General features: G+C 36.6%; 1 protein-coding gene across 3 annotated transcripts in view; it reads right to left on the reverse strand.

Moving 5' to 3' along the window:
* The window catches only part of GLCCI1 (glucocorticoid induced 1), a 50,337-nt gene extending 29,699 nt beyond the window's left edge, over nt 1-20,638 (reverse strand). The window contains exons 1-3 of one of the 3 annotated variants that reach the window (XM_081932251.1): nt 19,113-20,631; nt 18,200-18,823; nt 8,459-8,610 (exon numbers count right to left, since the gene is read on the reverse strand). In XM_081932251.1, the coding sequence (XP_081788377.1) occupies nt 8,459-8,610; nt 18,200-18,767 (720 nt within the window). In that variant the 5' untranslated portion in view covers nt 18,768-18,823; nt 19,113-20,631. Of the gene's footprint in view, nt 1-8,458; nt 8,611-18,199 lie in introns of all 3 variants that reach the window. The other 2 variants (XM_081932250.1, XM_081932252.1) reach the window with 2 other exon arrangements.
* Nucleotides 20,639-21,370: the final 732 nt, after the last annotated feature.

Genomic DNA, 21,370 nt, shown 5'->3' on the forward strand with positions numbered 1-21,370 from the left:
CCTAGCCGGCAACCCATGCTAAGGTCAGATGCACCATTCCAGATGGAGATTTGCTTCTGGAGATAGGCGGCAGCTCGATAAGGCCACAGGAAGCGTGCAAAAGCGGAGGCTCCAAATTGGCCACAGCACACTTCAGGGAAGAACTAAGAACCTTCGGCAGTACCAAAGCCCCGATAGTCTGCTCCAAGAGCTAGAAATTTTCTCCTGAAAAGGCTATCTATGAAAATAACAAATTAAAAGAAAAAAAGAAAATCTGTGCAAACTGCTGTTTATCTTAACGTATGTTTCTTTTGGTTTTTTTCTACTACTTGCTACATAAACAGGTTATCATGGGGGTACCTAGGTGTTCCCATTTTACACCCCTTTTAGGTGGCCTGCACTAGTTGCCGGTTGCTTTCCGGGTGCGATTCAAGGTACTAATTATCATCTTTAAAGCGCTCCAAGGCTTAGGCTCAGGGTACCTGCGAGACCACCTACTGCCACCAGTAGCCTCCCACTGTCCAGTGCGATCCCACAGAGTTGGCCTCCTCAGGGTGCCGTCGGCCAAACAGTGTTGGCTAGCGACCCCCAGGGGGAGAGCCTTCTCTGTGGGAGCGCCTTCCCTCTGGAATGAGCTGCCCCCGGAGCTTTGCATAATCCCCGACTTACGGTCCTTCCGACGCACCCTAAAAAGTTGGCTTTTCCAGCAAGCCGGCCTGGCCTGTTAATTTTATCTATTTTTTTAAATGTTAGTGTTATATTAATTGGGTTTGTTTTTTGGATTGTTTTATATGCATGCTTATACTTTTCAGAGGTCCGATATTTTTCTATGTACAATCCTTGTTTTATTGATTGCATGTAATATTCTAATTTTCTGAGATTGTGGATTTGGGGTTTTCATGAGCTGTAAGTCATAATCATCACAATTATGACAAATCACGACTTGAACTATCTTGCTTTGCATGTAATTAGTCTATCTCATATATTAGTTTCACCTTTTAAGTTGCATTACTGAAATAAATGAACTTTCGCACAATATTTTAATTTTTCGAGTTTCACCTATAACTATTCATTTGATAATAGTCCAGAATTACAACAGTCTCGAAAGAGTGATCTATGGCCTATAAAGCACTTCCAGTCATCACAAAACATTGCACCACATTCCTGTAGTTATTTGATCACAATCTGGGTGCTTGGCAACCTGTTTACACTTACAACTGATTGTGAAGCAATGTGATCACTATTTGCAATCTTTTCCACCATCTTTCCCAGAATGTCAATAGGGATGCTGGAAGGGAAGGGTGCAAACTGCTACTGCTTGCTGAGAGGACTCCCTCTTGTCTGTAAGAACTACCTGCTGAGTGGAGCTGAATTCCTTTGTGGGAGTGCAGAATTGGAGCACAAAGATTTGAACTCTATTCTTGCATTCCACCAAAAGAGTTGAACTCCTTTGGCAGACAGCTCTTTCACTCAGCTCCCAGAGATGAGGGGGAGCTGAAATCTAAGCACAGCATCCCATGAGGGACGCTTCAAGCAGGTGGGAGAGTCTTTCTTTGATCAAAATTTTGCTTGAATTTCTGCAAGGGACAGACAGAGCAATAAAGAAAGGGGCAGAGGATGCATCGGAGTTGTATAAGTAGCCCCAGGGGGCTGAACATTCTGCTTCAAATTTGGCAGGGAGGATTTTTAGCTCCTGAGCAGAGCCTGCCCATATTTCCTGCATCCCACTCTGACACACTTCACATTCCTTACCTGTGATTCTGTTATCAACAGAAGTATCAACAGAACTTAATTCACAGTAGGTCTCACATTTTCCTTAAGCTTAATGTATCTCATATGAATACAGAATACAGGACAATAGAGATAGAAAGGATCTTCTAGTTCAACCCCCTGCCTAAGCAGGAGACCCTATACCAGACAAATGGCTGTACAATCTCTGTGATGGAGCAGCCACAACTTTTGAAGGCCAGCCATTCCATTAATTGTTCATACTGCCAAAAAAAGTCTTCTACGTTGGGACTCTCTTTCGTATATTACCTCTTGCACTCAGGTGCTCTGAAAATAGATTGTCCCCCTCTTCTTTCTGATAGCCTCTCAACTATTGGAAGAGTGCTGTCATTCTACGTAGTCTTTCTTTTCTTTGGAACATACCCAGTTCCTGCAATCATTCATTCATCATATACTTGAGCCTCCAGACTCTTTCTCATCTTTATTGTTCTTCTCTGTACTCTGAATTAGCTCCATTCCTACTAATGTTCTGGAAGTCCCTTAAGACCTGACTCTATCATCAGAGCTGGAGGTCCAAGGGATTGGTAATAATTCTAACAGAGCTCCATTATGGTAGTTAACATTCACTCTCTCCTGTACCATTTTCACGTTAGTATTATTTTTTATTTCTATTAACCACTGTTTTTACACATTTGTTTTATTACTTGTCATCAGAGCCACTTTTTTGGGAGATTGGCAGCCATGGAAATTTGATAAATATGCCACAATTATTAAATGCAAATTAAATTTTCTCTATACATTTTGGATAAGTTGTATATGGCACAGAATTACAACCAATTCAAAAATAATTCCAAAGAAACAGATCCTGTGTTTACCAACCAATATTTTACCAATTATTAGATCACCACAGACTAACTCAATTACAGCATGTTACAGTATAGAGTGAAATCCAACTTGTTTGCCAATCATTCATCTTAAGCAATGCTGTAATGTTTTGCGATCTGCAGAAGCTAGTTGATATCAGACACTGATTGAGTTTATAAAAAAGCTGTTAATCATTTTCATTTCTCATGTACTGTTTTCAGAAAGCACTTACAGGAAACTCTTTGCTAACACCCCTAAATCAATCTGTTTGACACTTCCCAAACTTGTCCCATTATTGCTATAGAATTTATTTCATTCTGGCTCCAATCTACTACATGATAGATCTTAAAAATATAAAATAATCAAGGAAAGTTTGAAAATCCTTGTATTAATTTCTAAAAATACAAAAAAAATATCCTTCCATACTTGTAGTAGACAGGAAATCAAATTATACTGTTTCTGAAATGACTAGCAGTTCTCATGGGTGACTTTTGCATGCTCATAATGTATTTGTTAATCTATACTTAGTAGAAGAATAGATTATTATGCTTACTATGTGAATTTTAAAATTGTTCATTATGTCGATTTTTTTTAAAATTATACCTGTCATTTCTCATGGCTACCTTGGAAATTTTTACAGGCTAACTATAAGCCTATGAACTATGTAAAAGTTAAATAACCTACTAGTAACAGGTTAATAATAATGGTAATAAATGTGGCAATATATATACTAGTACATTTATGTATGTATGAATGTCTCTTGAAACAACCTTCTTTTAACATCTATCTAGCTACATATATCAAAACAACTAAACCTGCAAAACATATTATATTTGTGACAGTTATTTTGAGCTTAAAATAGGTTGCTTTAACTCAGTGGTTCTCAACCTTCCCAATGCCTTTAATACAGTTCCTCATGTTGTGGTGACCCCCAACCATTAAATTGGTATCTCGGTTCCTAAGACCATCGAAAATATGTGTTTTCTGATGGTCTTAGGCGACCCTTGTGAAAGGATCGTTTGACCCCCAAAGGGGCCCCGACCCACAGGTTGAGAACCGCTGCTCTAACTGAACTGGAAATATTCTGATACTTTCATATTATGTCTACTTCATCAGTGGCTCAAGCAGAAAACATCCTTGTTTAGTTTTGAAACAGGTGTTCTGAGTTCAAAATGGGGCTCTTAAGCTCAAAAATCTTTAGTAAAATGTTGGCATGTTTTTTTTACATTTTTTAATGTTCTGCACATGTGCAGACCTATTTATGGGCAACTGCGCACACATACAGAGCATGAGTCTGTCATGCACGCTCACTTTGCTTGTGCATGCAAAGTTACGCACACACTGAACGACCAGTAATCCCGGCAGCAACCTACCCCTGACTTACACACTATGTTTTACTCCTTGTAATTCATAATTTACAGAAAAATTGTACTTCTGTACATAAAACCAAACTTTAAGTATCTCATAAGTTTTCTAAAAGATAGAAAGCAGCAGTGAAGCTAGGCAAAATCACATCAGATATCTGTACAATTAGCACAGCACACAGCCCTAACTACTCAAAGGCATCTGACTGCCAAGTAACTTTTAAAAAATGGAGAGATTACAATGTGCTATAGTATCTTTAATTATATTTTACTTTGCAGAGGGATAATGAAGTCGTGGAATCAGTTTGTTGTAGTTTCAGGCTAGAAACTGAGACCATGAGTTCCAGGCCTACTTTAGGCACAAAGCCAGCTAAGTGACCTTGCACTTAGCCCTAGGAAGGATGCAATGGCAAACCATTTCTTAAAAATGCAGAAACCTGAAGATTCTGAATTACAATAGGACCATGAATGAATTATGCTCTCATCTTTCAAAACCATTACATTTTGTTTCTATTTAACTTCTGTGGCTAGCTCTTAAGGTGCATGGAATGCTGTAAGCTTTTCTGATTTACTTACTGATTGCAGAACAGGATTTTGAGGGGGACATTTTTGAAGTGTTATATTTTTCTGCATATTTATATATTTAAATTATAAGTACAATATTATATTTAGCTATAGCATAATGGACCTTTTGTTAAGATATTTATTATAAATAAAAAGCCAGCTCCTTAGCAATTAATAACGTTTGCAATGGTTAACTGAGCTTTATCTTTCCAGAGGCAAATCAGACCTGCTGGTGTTAAAATGTCTGCTAAAGTAGGTGCTAAGGGGAAGAATGTAGCTGAACAATTAGCTCTGTTGACTGAATGCCTCCGGGAAATTTACTGAATTAAGTCTATGTTTGTAACTAAAGACTGGATTTAATTCTATCTTATAGGGATTTTTTTTTAATTTTCAAAAAATGATTTTTTCTGAATCCATAATTTTTCTGCAAGTTTAATTTTGTGCTCCTTAGTTATTGAACTGTCAATTATTTTATTCATCAACGGCAATGAATATGATGTATATACCCAAATTACAAAAAATGTCTGCATATGGCATGTTTTCTCCAGGAAAAAAGAATGGACAGCTTTGTTTGGCAGAGATATATAGGTTTATCATAATTTCTGTACAAATTGGAGCATATCAATTTTTATTTATTATCTACCCAAATATCAATAATTCAAAGAATTAATCTGCAATGTGTATGTCATAACTCACCAAGAACCTGGAGTAGCAAATAATTAAAAAGTTATGCAGGGGGTTCATTTCAAATATTTAATTTTTTTTATTCTAAAAGGACATACATACTGTTTATTATAGCTTGCAGGATTATTAACCTAGATCAGGAATGGGGAACCTATAGCTCTCTTGATGATGTTGAACTTCAAACTGCAATTGCACTAGCCACTTCGGCTATCAGTGAGAAATGCTGGTCTTAACTGATAATGCAAAGAACTAGTAATAATTTTTGAATGTAAACTAAAGTCTTCACCACTGAGCTATGTATTTTCTCCAAATCTGAAACTCAATTAAAAAATCAATTCTTTCTAATAGTATAGTAGCACCAGCATAGGGACATGGTTACAATACATCTGTACCTGTAACAAACAAATCAGTAATGAAAAATGAATGTGGCTTTATCCAAAGTAAGCTGGCCAGTCATTGACTATTGAATGGAATACAATTTTAATATATTATTTACTACAATACTATTTTTAACTCAACACTCTCAACTATTACCAAGCCAATAAAAAATAATCCATAATCAAGACAAATACAGTATTTTTCAGAGTATAAGACGCACCTTTCCCCCGCTAAAAGAGGGTGAAAATTTGGGTGTGTCTTATATACTGAATATAGGCCTGCCCACCCTCCGGCCCCAAACCTTTGGCCTCTGCCTCCCAACAATTTACCTCCTTGCAGCAAACAGAGAAAATGGAGCATGCGGAGGCAGCAATAGGCTATGGCAATCCCTGCAGCCTGAAACAGCTGGTGATCAGGAGGCTCATGCTGAAATAGAAAGTGAAACTTTCTGTTTGCTGCACAGGCAAATTGCTGGGAGGCAGAGGCAGATTTTTTTTTCTTGGGCTGATCAGGCTGTTTGCTGCAAGGAGGTAAGTCAATAACTATAAATGCTTATAGAAGGTTCAAATTATTAGACTTATTTTTTAAAGACTGCTTTATTATTGTTCTAGACCAGGGGTCGGCAACCTTAAACACTCAAAGAGTCACAAAGGTCCTAACTGGAAGCCCCCCGTTCAGCTTTGGAGCCGAGCGGAAGTCCGGTTCCCCCACCATAGAGTCTCCTCCTAGTGTGGCATCCTTTTTTCCTCTACCTGTCCTAACCGAAAGCCCTATCAATTGTGGAGCCGATCGGTGACAGGGAGCCGCAGCAGAGGGATGAAAGAGCCACATGCGGCTCCAGAGCCATGGGTTGCCTACCACTGTTCTAGACAACTTAACAAAATGAAGAAGCTTTTTAAAATAAATGCTTGATCTGAAGAGGCCCAGTGCTATTGTATCTTTTTTTTAAATAGAAGAGAATAACAATACTTGCAGAAAGTCACATCAATTTTAACAGCATCTGTACAAATATAGTCTGAAATGTAACACCACAAACAGTGTATATCATCAGTACTGTTTGCTGCAAAGAGGAAAATTGCTGGGAGGCAGAGGCAGATTTTTTCCCCTTGTTTTCCTCCCTAAAACTAGGTGCGTCTTGTACTTCGGAGCATCTTATACTCTGAAAAATATGGTACATAAGGTTGGATAGTCTTAAATATTTCAGTACTAATAAAAGATAAATATTGCAGTATATAGCTTTTATCCCAGAGCTATAATTGCACTCAGCAATGAACTAAAGGGCCCCCATCAGTGAGTTATTGGACAGCACTACTTGGTCTGTTGTGTCAATGCTTGAGTGGTTTAGGGGCAGGGATTTTTTTTTTTTTTTTTGGTGGGTGGGGTTGTGTTTGGGGATTGTTGTGTGTGTTGGGTCTCTGGGTGTTATGTGAATTTTGTTGTATGTGGAAACTGTGTATGTACTTATAATGATAATAAAATAAAGTATCAAATAGAAATTAAGGTCTACATCAGAAAATAATTTTCTTCATAGAGATATTTCGTATTTTTAAGATGTGAAAAGATCTACAACAATTTCAATTTATCTTAACAATTTTATATTAGCAACAGTTTTTCTATCTAAGTTGACCAATTCTGTTACATATTAGAAATTTCAGATGCTACTCTGCCCAATAACTCTGTGGATACCAGCTTGACCCCCCCAGTATAATCGTGCCATGCGCTGTTAAGATTCAAAGAAGATAGGATTCCATCTACTTCACTTAAATAGAAATATGAGCAAGCGTAGTGCCAAACCATTCAGTCCCCAAAACATGGAATATTCTACATGTTTTCATGTGAAAACAAACTATACTTTCCCTCTTCAAATTTTGTGCTCAATATAGAATGGTTAGGGACAAATGTGCACTGTCTACATTTTGTGCATAGTTAAATATATCCATACTGACTTCTTGAAAAGAATGTTTAGGTACTATTTTATTTAAATTAGTTTTCATACTGAGCCTAAGAAATTATTTTAATATTATGTATTTGCCAACATTTGAAGATTAGTGATGTGCAAATTAGTGATCTGGGAATGAAAATCCTGGTATACTCTAAAATATTTTTTTACTTCAGTCTATTTCTGAGGCTGTTTGCAGTTTTGCAAGCAAAGACACTGAGTTGGAAGTATTTTATAAGTTGCTGGAATGGTTTGGCCCCAAAGAAGGTCTGCTTCATCCAGAACATCATCTTTCGATCATCTCAAAATATTCCTGAAACAGTATGGTCTGTAAGAGAATGCTACAGAATGTTCCATTTTAAGACTGAAAAAAATGCTGAATCCTAATGAATAGTTTAATATTCCTTTGACAAAAAAGCAAAAGTACATGCCTATCTTCTCAATAAGTTTTTAAAGTAAGACAGCAAAATTATAATGACTTAAACCAGCCTTTCATTTTATTCTAACAAAAATCATTTTTGGGTCACAGGTCATCCCTGCATAAAAACCATAAATATAAAAACTTCAAAATACATTTCTCTTCTAACCCCACAACCCATATTTTACCATGGTTATGACAACAGCAAAGTAACAAATCTGCAGTCCAGGTTTTAAAATTCCAACTGTTGTAAGTGGTAACATTGCACCGCAAATATTCCAACACAATGTTTTGTTTTGTGGTTTCTTTTCAATAACAATCTCTCGCAAAAGCCTGTAACAGAACCCTGGCTACCATGTTTTCTGAATTCAAAAATGGTCTCTTTTCATGACAATAAGCTTAAAGAATAGTATGCACTTTTAAAATCTATTTTTATTACCTTCCATACCATTTAAAACATATATCAACTGACTACATATATATTTCATCATTAGAATATAGACAACATTTAGGTAGCAGTGAAAGGCTTTTCAAATTTACCTGAGTAGATTTGTCCTTCATGCATGAAGGATAATGTATATGAGGATCTCGTGGCCACTGTCCTGTGAGGTAAGGTCCTGTTATTGTATCCAATGAAGAGGTCCGTCTTATAGTATTAGATGTTCTAATTTGCTGGGCTTTTGGCTTGTCCACTGAAACAACAATATGTTACGTGCAAGATTATAAGTATAGGGTTATAGTTTTCCATCCTGTTTTCAGTGTGACAACTTATACAAAAGATCTATGAATTAGCAATAATCTCTTTCATTTATAATTTCATTCTACATTTCTTTCTCAAGAAAGGAATTCCAGCAATTAGAAGTACTATTATAATAGAAGAAATATGCATGCTACAATCAGAATATGGTTAAATAGTTAATAGAGTTTCTTTATTCATACTTATCTCTTTTAGATACTTCTATTTAAAATCATATTTCTTTGAGCGCAGACATTTTGATAAACAGAAGTTGAACACATAAACCAAGCCATGTTTTATTAGGGAAAAGAACTATTCTACATGGCATGGCTTGGGTTTATGCTACAGTGATGTTAAAAAGTCTGTGAATCCTTGAACATTTTCAATATTTCTGCATCAATATGACCTAAAACATGATGTGTATTCCATACAAGTACTAAAATTAAATAAAGAGAACCTAATTAAATAAAAGCACCAAAACCATTACACTTATTCATTTATTCATTGAGGACAATAATATCAAACTATTTATTTGTGTGTAGCAAAATTATATGAGCCTTTGCTTTCAGTAATTGGTATGTTCTTTTGGCAGAAGTAATTGCAGCAAAATGTTTATGATAACAGTTAATCAGTCCTGCATATGGGCTTTTTAGTCCATGCCTTCTTATCAGACAGCATCAAGGTGGGCTTCTTCACATGAACTTCCTGCTTCTGTCCTATCACAATACTTCTAATAGGATTAATGTTCAGACTTTGACTTGGCCATTCCAAACATTAGCTTTCTTCTGTTTTAACCATGCATTGATACTACAACTTGTGAATTTTGAATCATCGCCTCACTACATGACCCACTTTTTCTTCAGCTTCAGTTCATGGACAGATACCCTATCATTTCCCGGTAGAACTTGCTGGTACAATTCATTATTCATAGCTTCATCAAAGATAGTTGGTTGCCCGATGTCAGAGGAAGCAAAGCAGGCCCAAATTAAGATAATGCCAGCACCATCCTCCATTCACAGAACATTCTTACAACAGCTCTCTGCTTTATGTACATGGTCTTTTGCAAACTGCAGTTGGGCAGCAATGTTATTTTTGTCCAATAGTGGCTTTTCCCCTGTAACCCTGCCTTGAACACCTCTGTTATTCAGTGTTCTCTGATGGTGTCTCATAAACTCTGACATTTGCTAATGAAAAAGAAGTGTTACAGAAGTTGCCATGAACTTCTTTGAACCCTCCTAAAATATTACACAACTTGCCCTTGATGTGATCTTGGTTGGTCAGTCACTCCCAGGGAGAGTAAAATGTCATTGTACTGCCTCCATCTGTACATGATTTGCTTGAGAGTGAAATGGTGGAATCCAGATGCTGTCAAATAGTTCTGTAACTATTTCTAACCTGGTGAGCATCAACAACTGTTTTTAGTTGTTGGCAGAAATTTCTTTTGTTAGATCTATGACACATTTTCACATACATATGTTGTGAAAATCAAATTTGAATAGCGTCCTAATATTTTGACCTCACTTAAAGGATTAATCTATCGATTGCAACATGATTCAAATTTCCCCTCTGAATGTCTCCTAGAGGTTTATGTACTTTTAATCTTAGAAATTCAAAAACCTTTAAGCACCACATAAAAATATATGCAAATATTTTTAAAAACAATTTTGTTTCCAAAGTTATGACAATTGTGATAGCTATATATTTAGAAAAATACTAACTTTATTAAGAAAATAAAGCCTAATAGGGATATGGAATCTTGTCATACCTAATTTTATCTTTGTATTTTCTTAATGCAATATAAATTAGACCGATAACATATTCTACAAAATCCACATTTGCAAGTTTTTCCATCTTAAATCAGGAGTTCCCAATCCATAGGTTACAGACCAGCACCAGTCCATAGCCCTCCAAGAATTAGTCTGTGCAAGCGAGCAAAGCCCCATCCGCCTATCCATGGGATCCAGACAGCATGTGAAAACACACACACACACACACACACGGTTGCAGAAAAACTGCCCTCCACAGAACCAGTCTCCAACACCCAAAAGGTTGGTTGTCGCTGTGATTAGGCTAGATCAGTGGTCGGCAAGCCGCGGCTCGCGAGCCACATGTGGCTCTTTACATATTTTAATGCGGCTCTTCTGTGTGCCGGGCGCCCGCTCCCCTCCCTCCTCTCGGGCACTTCAAAACAAGCGCCCCTTTCCCTTTTTTCTTTTCGAACCACAATGATTAGGGAGGATCCTGAAGTCGGGCGGGGACGAGAAGCGAGGAGGCAGAAAAAGAAACGGAGGCTAAGGAGCTTCCCCCCGCCCTCTCCCAGCAAAAATCTAACCGGGGAGCCGGGCGGGCAGTAGCAAATTAGCCAATCACGCCGCGTGGGCAGTAGCAAATTAACCGATCACGCGGCGTGATCGGCTAATTTGCTACTGCCCGCCCGGCTCCCCGGTTAGATTTTTGCTGGGAGGGGGCGGGGGGGAAGCTCCTTAGCCTCCGTCTCTTTTTCTCCCTCCTCGCTTCTTGGGGCTCCACCAATGGGCGAGCAAGGCCCGCCCAGCGCCAGGCTTTGGGCTAACACAGAGGTCTGCAAAGTTGGCTGTTTTAAGACTGGTGGACTTCAATTCTCAGAATTCTGGGAGTTGAAGTCCACCAGTCTTAAGAGCCAATTTTGCAGATCCCTGGGCTAATATGATTGATGCCCTTGGTGGACTTCAATTCTCAGAATTCTGGGAGTTGAAGTCCACAAGTCTTCAAGCTGTCAGGTTTGAAGACCCCTGGTTTTTTTTTTCTAAAGGGTTAGGGGTGCAAGGATCTTGTAACTTGACAGCTTTAAGACTTGCGTGCTTCAAATGCCAGAGTTTATTGAAACTAAAAACAGTGTACCATCCTATGTATTTTCGGTTTTAAAAATGTGGCTCTCAAAATAAATTTCAATCGTGGTTTTGGCGAGATTTGGCTCAGTTGAAAAAAAAAGATTGCCCACCACTGGGCTAGATGGATAAAGATACCATACTAATAAAAACATTTCATTTATTCAACACAGAAGCTACTTATGGATTGGGAAAAGATGCCATGGAAATGTCATCTTTAGTAATGGACTATTACAAGTTCTCAGAATATATGGCCGAGACACAAACTATTAATTTAATCAAGATCTCTATTACAATTATCTAACTGTTAGATTGTCATAACTATGCTTTACTTTTAGCTGACAGAAGGTATATTTTAGGACCAGAAACATATTCCTGCAAATTCTCAAGTAAGCAAAAATGTGCTTTGTTTATACTTTGAATTTTTCTGCCTTCCTCCTCCCCTTTTCCCCCTCTCTTTCTCTATCCATCCATCTATCCATTATTTATATTCCAATCTTCTGCCTTGTTCAGATCTATCAATATCTTAATTGTCTTTTTCTTTGCAATTTTGACAGGTCATTTAAGTTCTCCTTTTGCAAAAAAGTTTTGAAAAATCTGATTTAAATTCAAAATGAAGCAATTTGTTTTTATCCATTTTATATTTTGTACTATATAATCTAATAGTCTGTTAACAGTATATGTACCATAGATGTAATCAAGTGCTTTTTAGGAGAAAAATGATCATATGATCAAAAATAATCATATGATTACAGTAATATAGCTAAAATCTGGGGAGAGGGAGAAAGAGAAAAGTAAAAAAATCAGAATACAGGGTATATTTAGCTCCATCGTTGAAATTGGACAGCTATAATGCTCTTGCATATAACAAGACAACTTTTTAACCTTTTTTTACAGCCTCCTACTTTCTCCTATTTTAAAATTCCTCAAGTAAAATTAAGTGCACAATTTATGAAAAATATCTAATGAAAGAAAAACTATTTATAATACCTTCCCCACCTCTCAAGAAAAAAATAGCAAGTTCTATAACTGAATCTTGGTGGTATATTACAAATAATAATACTAAAATATTAGCACTTAGCAGTAGTACTTAGACTTACCACTTCACTGTGCTTTCCATCCCTCTCTAAGCAGTTTCCAAAGTCAGCATATTGTCCCCAACAATCTGGATCCTCATTTTACTGACCTCAGAAGGATGGAAGTCTGAGTCAATCTTGAACAAGTGAGAAAGCTAGCAGAATTAGTCTGCAATACTGCATTCTAACCACTGTGCCACCACAAAATAATACTAGATATATGTGGGATCAGGAAAGAAGAAAACTGCACTAAAGGTTCTTGTTCAAAATAGAAAAACAAAAAAGAAATGTTAGAATTATCTATTCTCTAACTCTAAAGCCTAACTTGAGATGCCAGGCACATTTTCTCCCCTCTCTCGGGCTATGGGAAAGTTAGGGATTTGGGTGAATTAAAGGCAGAGATATGCACATTCCAAGTGTTATTACACCTTTCAAGATATTTTTAACTTGGATAAAATCTATTCTCTTTCTTCACAATCTAACTAAGTGTAGAGAAAAGGACCATAAAAACTTCCAATATTTTAAGGAAGGAGAATAAAATATATTTTTAGGTTTTGGGACTAGAAAAGTTTCTATTTTCCTTTCCCTTGTGAAAGGCAATAAGCATATTCAATCCTGATCAGGCTTCCAAAAAAAAAAAAAAAAAAAAAACCCCACCCCTGCCAACAATTCTTTTTATAGCTACCACCCTTCCTGCTAAGTATGTAAAAATCACATTAGTTTCAAGTTCAGGATTCAAAAAGTCACGAATGTAGTTCCTAAACTTTTTAATATTTTAATGAGGGAAAGGATATTTTCATTTACTTAAACAATATCCATAATTAAACTACACTATTATAGTCTATATAACAATTAAGGTTAAAATAAATAAGATAGGTTAACAATCTAATTATTTAGATTTCTACCGTTTAGATTTCTACAGCAACTCAGCCACAAACTAACCAATTATATTTTAATTTTACAAGTTGCACAAATTCAACCAGAGTACTTTTTGGATCTGTAATTTGTCTCTATAGTCAGCATGTCAGCCACTAGAAACAAGTACTATGTCTACTTGCAAATAGGCTAATTTATGTGGTAAACACATCTAACTAATAAGGCATACTTTTGTAAGCAACGATCCTACCACACAACCACTGAGCTGTTTGAACCTTAAATCTGTTCTCTGAAATGAGCCTTAAAATCATTTCAATCAACTTAATAACTGTGTTAAGAATGCAGAATTATTTTAGTCTGCAATTATCTGTATCACATAGATGTTAACAATGTATACATACAAAATTGGATGTTACTAACACAGCAGTATGTGTAAGAATATAATAAAGTTTAATTCAAACTACTAACATAAAGATCATAATTAGTATTTCTGTATAAGTTTTCAGTATTTAAAAAATAAGGCTTATTTTGTCAGGCTCAATAACACGAATCAAAAGAACTTTAATAACCTTTAGACTTGGACAACTTTGCTGAATTAATATAATCCATTCACAAAATTTGAATGTAGGTATTTAGGATTAATATCCAAGCTTTAAATCTGACTGAAATATCCATTTCTCTGACATACCCACTGCTTCTTTAAAGTTGAAGAACATTTCAGGAAGCACTATCATTAAAAATATGATTGGAGTAATATCAGTATTTAGGGGGGAAATGCAAGCTCCTTGGGTTTACCAAGCTAATATTAGAGTTCTTTGGATTTTGGCCAGAGTAGTTCAAATTCAAGGATATAATTAATTTTATTACATTTAAAATCTTCGTACTATAAAAAAATTGTCCCTATCCAAGCAACCAGTGACAACGTAGACTCAGAATTCATAACCTCATAAACATAAATTTAGAAACAATCTGGTATCGTCCTGCATTGTGGCATTTCAAGGCATTGGGCCATGAAGCATATCAGAAAGAGTTCATTATGTCATATAACATGAAATCAAATATAAAACCAATTACATTTTTCACTACAGGGTCATTATTTATGAGTCAAGTTAATATCCCTTCATCTTAAAATATTAGATTGGCTAAAGGTGTGGACTGGTGAAAAAAGCTTATGGGGTGTGTTCTAGGCCTCAATACAATCAGAGTCAAATTTGCTCTTAAAATGTTGGCAACATTTCATTAGAAGCTTGTTTAAAAAATTAATCATTATAAATGACAAGTTACATGTATTTAAACTATACTGAAGTAATTGCATATTTTAATCATCACCTCCTATCCTGCTATTATACATTTTGAAGACTTTTACACATATTTAAAAAAGGATTTAATTTATTATAAGAACATTAAAAAGGATGAAATGTACTTATCAGACAGTAATTCTATTTAAAAGAAACCATTTTAGAAGTAGCTTTTCTAAAATTTAAAAGCCATGACCTTTTATAGTATTCGGACAGCCAATATATTAATGGAATGGCAGCCAATCCATGCTAATCGGTTGTGTTTATTCTTTGCAACTATTTACAAATGGGTTGTCCTGAATATTTTTCATTTGTACCATTTTCCTGAAAATAAGACCTCCCCGCATAATAAGCCCAATTGGGCTTTTGAACGCATGTGCTAAAATAAGCCCACCCCCAAAAATAAGTCCTGCCTGAAAATATTGCAACACAATAGCAGCCATGAACTGACCATGCTCGCCCCTTCTTGCGCTTCAAAAATAATAAGACCTCCCCGAAAACAAGGCCTAGTGCTTATTTCAATGGTCAAAAGAAAATAAGACCTTGTCTTATTTTCAGGGAAACACAGTAATATTACCAAAGCATTTTATAAAATATATGCGGCATTGCATGTTTGAATAGATATAAAGCAAACAATTATTCAACAACATAAAGAAAATCACAAACTGTAAGATACCAGATAGTACATAGTGCTACAAATATACAAGCATAAAATATAAAATGCTATGATATAAAGTTAAGCAGATGAACTGATAAATATGGAAGTTACAATAATATTTTGAAATTTTAATAATACCTATAAATTTAATATGTAATTATTCTCTGACTTGTAGTTTTTAAAATAAGAATTAGTACTAATTTTGAAGAAGAATTTGAGAGCATCCTAGACATGAAAAATGAGGGTTGGAGAGAGAGTTCTTAGAGAAAGCTATTTTCATTCAGGCAAGAATGATGTCAGTGTCTGCAGTGGCAGCTGCCTGACCTGTACAGTCTTCCAATCCATAGCACTTTGCAGTTTTCAGAATACCTGGCAATTTGTTTACATGTTCGTATGAAAAATTTCAGCTGCATTGTAAAAAAATGGAAGAATCATACACTAAAGAAAAAGAATTAAGTTCCCTATTATTAAAAAAAAGACCACAGATCATTTACACACACACACACACCCCTCTGATGATTACATCCCCATTTTGGCAATTGTTAATATAAATACGAAGTAAGATTCTCAGACATTTAGTAGCTGAAATATTGTTATCTCCCAATACCGCTAAGGTCCAAAGCAATTCTTAAGCCTCTGCAAATACAGATTGCTTTTTCAAATATGTTACACAGGCCAAAGAGGTAACAGCTGAGAAAGGAATAAATTTAAAAAATGGCATTGGTTTTGTATTCAATGCCAACAGCACATCCCACAAAGCAATTTTGCAGAGTTTTTTTAAAATGTATTTTATTTGGTAGCTTAAAGAATATAGTCATTATTGAGTTGTGTAAAGAAAAGAACATACTTATCAAATTACAGGATGCGTAAAACTGGTCAGTTTATGCACTTTTCAATCATTCAGAGCAAACTGGATGAATCATTGCTACCAGCATTCAGGTAAATCTGTTATTTTATATGGTTGTATTCTCATTTACCTCAAACTGTTGACTGCTACAAACGCTAAAGGCAGAATTAAAACATGAAGTCACTTATTTCTAGCTTAAAGGATTGCTTAATTGAATATAAGTTATTTTACTCTTTTAAAAATATTTTAGGAAAGGATTTAAGTCATATATAAAAGAGTTTTATTTTATCCTGAATAAATATTCTATGAAAACAGGTTTCTCATCATATTATTACTTTATTAATTTATTTAAAAGTAAATAGCTGTTCATACTACTTTGCCTATATTTGTCTTGTGCCCAGTTTAATTTTTTTAAACTTGATAATATAAAGTTCCATTTTTATCAAGTCAGATAAAGATTAATTCCATAAATAATTTCCAAATACTTTTTCTAAATGGGGATCACATGCAAGTTCAAATGCAAAGAATTATAATATACAGTTTGGTGTAATTTTTCAAATCAGAGCTGTGAATGACTTGTGACATTCATTTATTTGAAGAATTAATGGGGACGATTTAAGCCAAGAATCATTACAACTTGCTGCTTTCAATATTACCAAGAGGCTTATTTAATTTGCCATTAAAATTAAACACAGATCCAGCATTATTACAGATGCAAAAGTATTGAAGATGAAGCATATATAAGAATTATAATAAAATAAGTAGTGTATTAATTTGATTCATCTAAATAAGGAAAAGTGAACAGTTGGACAGTTAAAATAATCACTATCATGTTAGAAGTCTTAAATAATTTATTAGTTTCTGTAACACTTAGAATGTATTTTGATTTATATCTGCACTATATCGAGGAATTTATTTACAAATTTACATGGCAAATTTAGAAGAAACAAGGTACATATATTTTAAGATTATGGTCTTCACTTAACATTTAGGTTTAATCTGCAAAGGATTTATACTTTTTAAAGCCTTTTTGTACAAACAGCAGGCAGTCATATAACCTGCAGGTTTTAGAAATGCTGTAAACAATTGTTCTGCCATCACATCCTATGGCTAATAGTATAAAGAATTTGCACTTCTATTAATGCATTTTGTTTTAATCTTGTTTTTCATATTCCTTATTTCTATAAGTAGAAGTATATATGGGTTTTTAAAGCACATTTAAAGGAATGTAAATTATATAAAAATGTAATTAGTATCAGCACTTGGCTTCCTTTAAAGTCCTTTAAGTTCAAGTTGCCCCTTAAAGAAAAGCATTTTACACATTGAAACAGATGAGTCCATAAAAGCATGAATTCATCATTAAAGTTGTCAATCATAAAAACATTGATAAAAATTTATTAAAAAAGCAAACCCCTAACGATTTTCAGCACTTACATTAATATATAATGCATTTCAAGTTGTGTTATTCCAAATTAACCTCCAAGATTCTACACTTTTAATTATCAATATAGTTCCCAGCCTTCATTTGCCCACCTATCTGGATTTGGGGGGGGGGGGCACACAATGCTTTTATGACGTTTTAGTTTCTAGAGAAATTCTAGAGAAATAAACAGTGTTAAAGGAGCAAGTAATCAGTGAATACGCGAAGGGGCAAATCCTTTTTGGTTTCAGCTGAGGGAAAGCTTGTGTTTATAAATCTGCTCTCTCTCTTTTGAGCTCCCCAACTGAAGCTTCACTGATACAGTGGAACTTACAAAGAAATCATTTGGCATTGTATAGGGCGGACGTTTGTCAAGTCTCGTAAATCTAAGCCTAATGTTTTCCCTAAAAGAATCGCGTTAGGTCTTTGGGAGGGAGGGAGTACGACAAGGGAGACTTTTATGGGAGTGGGTGGGTTACAGCCCTACCCCGTCTCTGCTTTACCTCTATATATGGGCGAACTGGGACTCCTTCTCTCAGGTGAGCTGCTCCTCCGCCTGCCGCCGTTGGTGTTGGTGGTAGCGGTGCTGCTGCTGCTGTCAGGCGAGCGCTTCTGCCTCACCTTCACCCTGCTCGGTTCTACCGCCCCGCCTGCTCGCGGCGGGGCAACAACAACGGCGGAGGCGCCGGCAGCAGCAGCCGTCAGAGCCAACGGCGAAGTCGAGTTTGGTGGAGGACTGCCGCCGTTGCCCCCGCCTCCTCCCCCTCCGCCTCGCGGCCCTCCTGGGCCAGTATTACTCCCCACGGAGGCTGAGGAGGTCGGCAAGCGAGTCGGGCTCTGCTGGTTTCCCCTCAGGAGCTGGAAAGGGACGGTGGCACGGATCGGTTGGAGCAGCCGGCTAGTCCCAACGCCGCCACCGGGGGCGCTTCCAACGCCGTTTCCTCCTCCGCCAGACCCATTACTACCGACCGAAACCCCGGCGTTACCGCTGGTTGGGGATCCAGCGGCGCCGCGGCGCATCCTCTGCGAGGGCTGGTGGTGAGGAGGGGTCTGCGAAGAAGAACTGGACATGGCGGCGCTCCGAAGGCGAAAGAAACTCCTGACTCCCTCACGCGCGAGCACGCCCCCTGCAAGAGGGGACGGGAAGAGGCCGAGAGAGGACGCGTTTATCGCCGGGATGTGGCCATGACTGCCCGCCTCGGCAGCTTAACCCCTCGCGGCTTACATCGTCTATGGACGAGGCGGCCACTACTGGAGATAAGGAGGAGGAGCAGCGGCGGCGGCAAAGTGGGTGGGGAACATAAGACTCGGGGTCCTGCCTGTCTAAAAACGCGAGACCACCACCGCACCTGCGACCCACCAGCTATCCCCTCCCCCCCCAGCCCAAGCTCCACAGTCCTCCTCCTAAATACACACCGCAGGCTCCACCACCCTGCCTGTGGCGGGCAGGGGGCGCCCAATCTTGCGCCCATTGGGCACCCCGCCGCCGTTAATTCGTGCCTGATTGGTCAGAATCTCCGAAAGGCAGCGTATCTAACCAACCACTGCCTTCCACTTTACCTGTAGGTGGAGAAGAGGGAGAGGGTGGTAGCTGAAAGCCGCTTTGTGTACTGACGTCTAGGCGGGGGGTAGGGCAGTTTTAGTAAAGTTAATATTATAGGGCGCACATGATGAAGGGCTGTCTCTGATAATTATTACTATTTGCTTCCAGGACTGCTTCTTAATGTACTGTATATGCCCAAGAGGCTGGAAATTATAAACAAATACTAGCGTCCTAATGTGCTAACATCAGGAATTTAAGAAATCTTCACATCATTGGACCAATTGCAATCTAAAATCTCTTTAATTCTAAGAAAATATTTTTTTAAAAAAATACTAAAATACCAGAACAGAGCCTACATCTAAAGTGAAAATCCTTCCAGGGAAGACCATAGTTTTTTTAAAAAAATAAATCATGTTTATTTTAGCCATTCAAAATTTTTGTCTAAACCCTTATTTTGGAAGTATCCTAACTAAAAATCAGGGATCTTAATATTTCATATTCGTTTAGTTTTTTGGGAGCTATTTGACACTAGAAGAGCAGATACAAACATATTTATACTTAAAATATTTAAAATAAACAGATGTAAAATAATAGAGATTATTTGGATCTGAAGTTGGAATGTAGCACCATCTCCATGGCAGAGACCATTGATAACAAACCTGTTATACAGGACTAGGTTTTGTTGTTGTAATACTAATTCACATTTGTAGGATGATTTGATTGCTTATTCTACCCTATTACTATCATTAAGTGTTGTACTTTATGATTCTTGACGAATGTATCTTTTATATACACAGAGAGCATATGCACCAAATTCCTTGTGTCCAATCCAATACTTGGCCAATAAAGAATTATTTTCTATTCTAATCTATTCTATTCTGCCTTTTTATATTCTTTGTTATGCTTCTTCCCTTGTATTTATTTTTCTTAGCTGTGGCTTCTTTTCACTTGGCAATTTCTATTATTTTTTCTGACATGCAGTTTGCTTCTGAATAGTGTTCTCTTTGCTATGAACCTCATGATTGTGAAAGAAATAAGAGGAGTAATAAAATGACTTTCAGAATGAAATGTTGAATTTCAATCCAATCTTCAATGATGCTTAAGATGCCAATGTGTATTTGATTCATTTCATCTTTCACTATTGAGCTTTTCCATGTTGATATTGTCTACTGTACATTCCATGTTCTTACTGTAATTCTGTCATTGAAAATTTAGATATCTTTTCCTGCATGGCAATATGTCAATGACTCTAGCTCTTTCTCAGTAAAGTTGAGTGTCATCCAAATTTAGAGGGTCATTATCCAGCACTGTATTATCAATCATTGTGTATTGCCTATTCATGTAGTTATCTTGAATAAATACAAGAATGGTTTATCATTACATTCTACCCCACAGTATGAAATTATGATGTCTTTGCTATTATCACTAAAGTAATTTTCCACCTTCAACTGTATATTTCTTATATGATGTAAACTGTCTAGAGCCACTACCTAGTTATAGAAATTAGGTAGACAGACAGACACATTCCCAAGGACAAAATATATCATTTTTTTTCAAAATAAAGCAAGTGACTTGGAAGCATATTAGAATCAAGGTCAACATATTTGGATACACTGGGTGAAGAGGGAGATTGAAAATATCTGGAAATTGCTGATCTTCCTGTCTAACTAGAATGCTGCAGAAAGTGACAATAGGATGGCTAAATAGGCTAATATCAGACTTCAAGTACCATACATGGTACTTGTATGGACGTTATAGGAATACATCTTATGGAACATGGTAATAATGTGTCTCAATTGATTTTCTATCAGTGAGATGGAAAGAGCAACTTACCCTCTTGTAGCATACAAATACTCCCCAGAAATGAAAATGTAGAAGGAAAAATGGTCACTTCCTCATTCTATTAATATTATTGGAGGAAGATTAGCTAGCTAAATTCCATGAAATACAATTTAACTCAAAGTAAATTTACATAGAATCTATAGAATTAAGTGTTAGCATTCTCTTAACATTTGTTCCATTCTGTCTTCATAGATCGAATGATAGAATTCAAATCCTTGTAGGAACCTCCACAGGGTTTGTGGTTGTTTAAAAAAAGCTTAAATATTAGCAAAATGGAATATAAAATCAA

This window comes from Natrix helvetica, assembly GCF_964273705.1.
Source record: "Natrix helvetica genome assembly, chromosome: Z".
In the NCBI taxonomy this organism is placed as follows: domain Eukaryota; kingdom Metazoa; phylum Chordata; class Lepidosauria; order Squamata; family Natricidae; genus Natrix; species Natrix helvetica.